The 2371-nt window shown below is 70.9% G+C and overlaps 2 protein-coding genes across 2 annotated transcripts in view; both read left to right on the forward strand.

Annotated features, from left to right (window-relative positions):
• The window catches only part of AURANDRAFT_68411 (hypothetical protein), a gene marked incomplete at both ends in the record, with an annotated part of 1855 nt that extends 1550 nt beyond the window's left edge, over positions 1-305 (forward strand). The window contains one exon of the mRNA XM_009044093.1: positions 9-305. Coding sequence (XP_009042341.1) covers positions 9-305 — 297 coding nt within the window. The remainder of the gene's footprint in view (positions 1-8) is intronic.
• Positions 306-1255: 950 nt separating this feature from the next.
• Positions 1256-2371, forward strand: part of AURANDRAFT_68412 (hypothetical protein) — a gene marked incomplete at both ends in the record, with an annotated part of 2060 nt that continues 944 nt past the window's right edge. The window contains one exon of the mRNA XM_009044094.1: positions 1256-1992. Within this exon, the coding sequence (XP_009042342.1) occupies positions 1256-1992 (737 nt within the window). The remainder of the gene's footprint in view (positions 1993-2371) is intronic.

Consider the following 2371-nt stretch of genomic DNA (forward strand, 5'->3'; position numbering starts at 1 on the left):
GCTTCGAGGTCGCGCTCGGCAAGGAGGTCTTCGCGGCGTCGGAGCGGAAGATCGCGGCGCTCAAGGCGGCGCTCGCCGACGAGGCCTTCGCGGCCAAGGCCTTCGCGTCGCTCACGGCGCGCGAGAGCAAGGTCCTCGAGATGATCAAGGACGAGGCGACGCTCGAGGCCATGCGCACGGAGATGCTCGAGAAGCTCGTGGAAGCGGACGGCAACGCCTACGCGCAGGCCGCGCTCTGCAAGCAGCTCACGCCCGCGGTGGAGACCATGCTCGGCGCGCCGCTCGAGCAGCCCGCGTCGGCCTAGGCTCGCGTAACCGCACACAGGGACAACATTAGAGCCCGCCGAAGTAGTTCTCGTTGGACCGCGCGGGCCCGGCCTCGGACACGTCGATGCCGCAGGCGATGGGGATGCCCACGGGGAGCGCCTCGCCGCCCGTGTTCACGGAGCGGCCGTCGGTGCGCGCCTCGACGGCGACGCGCTCCGCCGCGACCCAGCGGTAGGTCCGGCGGTCGACGCGCGCCGTGATGTACTCCGACGGCAGCACGACCTCCGTCGCGTCGCCGACGCGGAACGCGCGGCCGCCGTGGCGGAGGACCGCGCCCGCAGGCACGCGCGCGACGGGCGACACGCGGTAGGGCACCTCGATGAGCTCGTCGAAGATCTCGAAGCCGTCGTCGGGCACGTGGAGCTTGACGTTCCAGTAGAAGTCGTCCGGCGGCACGTCTGTGAGGAGGCCGCGCAAACTCTCCTCCCACGCCTCGAGGTCGACGACGGCGTTCGACCCGTCGCGGGACTTGTAGGTGAAGGACCAGTCGTGGTGGAACTGCTGCTTGTTCAGCACCGTCCACTTGCCCTCGGTCCAGGCCTGCGTCCCCTCCCAGTGCGCGTTGCGGATGCACTCGGCGGCGAGCTCGCTCTCGGCCTGGCCCACCTCGAGCCCAAAGGCCTCGCAGGTGCCGGCGAGCGAGCAGCCCAGGGCCGTGCAGGAGGCCATGCGAGCACCTGTGTCGTCGTTTCGCGCCGGCGTCGGGGCAGGGAGATGGCGTCCGCGACGGCGGCGGCCGCGGCGGCGGCGACGGCGCGCTCAAACGCGGGCTGCCCGCGGGGCACGGCCGACCCGGGCGCAAGATGTTTGTCGTTGTTGAGCCAGCCCTTGATTTAGCGCTTCGCGCCGTGCTCTCGCGCTGTTGGCGCCAGCAGCCCGCGCCTCTGGTGCCGCCGGGCGTCCGCCGGGCGACCTCCCGGGGGCGACCATGGGGAAGCACGCCTACGGCCCGCCGAGCGACATGGACCCGGAGACGACGATCTGCATGCGCAAGATCTTCGAGGCCATCGAGGACGCGCGGCTGCGCGGGGAGAGCGACACGTCGTCCCTCCACTACAAGCGACATACGAAGCTCAAGGCGAAGAACGCGCTGAGCCACAGCCAGTCCGTGGACTCCATCGAGTCCTTCGGGTCCCGGCCCGAGTTCGTCGTGCGCGGGTTGGGCACGACGGCGGACGTGCCCGAGGGCCTCGACGCGATGCTGAGCCCGCCCAAGTCGAGCAAGAAGAAGAAGCGCAAGAAGCGACGGAAGCGCGGGGGCATGTCCGCCGCGTCGAGCCTCGGGAGCGCCGGCTTCTCCTCGGACCTGAGCGACGCGGAGCCCGAGTACGCGGAGGTCGAGCTCTACGCGCTCGACGACGGCGTCCGCTGCGTCGCCTACGAGCTCCTGCGCGACGGCCGGCCGACGAACATCGTGCGGGTCGTGGTCTACGACGAGAAGAACACGAGCCGCTGCAAGGACCTGACGCCCGAGTCCTACGGCACGACGGGCTACGCGCCGCTCGACGAGCTCATCGACGACGAGAAGGCCGCGCTCGCGGCCCTGCTCTGCTCCATGGTCGGCAACGGGTCCCTCGACGACCTCCCGCGGCCCTACACGCCGGGGGCCCAACTCGGGCCCGCGCCGCGGCCGAGCTCGCCCGTGACGGCCAGCATCCTCGCGGAGTTCGACGAGGACGACTAGGGGCCGGCGGCGTAACACACCCGCGCTGTTGCTCCTTCGTCCGTCGCCGCGGCCGCGGCTCGCGTGCGCGCGCGTCGCTCGATCTTCGGCGAACTTCAAGTTCGGTGGTTGTGGTGCTCTTGCCGTACGTATCCAAGCGCCACGATGGCTGACATGATCTTCGGAGCGTGAGCGTCGTCGTCGCCGAGCGTGTCGGCCGTCGTCGAGCGCGCAAGCATGAGCGCCGCGGGCTACCTGGCGGCCGTGGGCAGCGCGGCGCTCAACGGGTCCTGGCCGGCGATCATCAAGTCGCGGCGCGTCGTCGAGGCGCGGCTGCCGCCGCTGCTGCTCAACGTGTCCTTCATCTTCGGGTTCGCCGTC

This window comes from Aureococcus anophagefferens, assembly GCF_000186865.1.
Source record: "Aureococcus anophagefferens unplaced genomic scaffold AURANscaffold_130, whole genome shotgun sequence".
Lineage (NCBI taxonomy): Eukaryota > Pelagophyceae > Pelagomonadales > Pelagomonadaceae > Aureococcus > Aureococcus anophagefferens.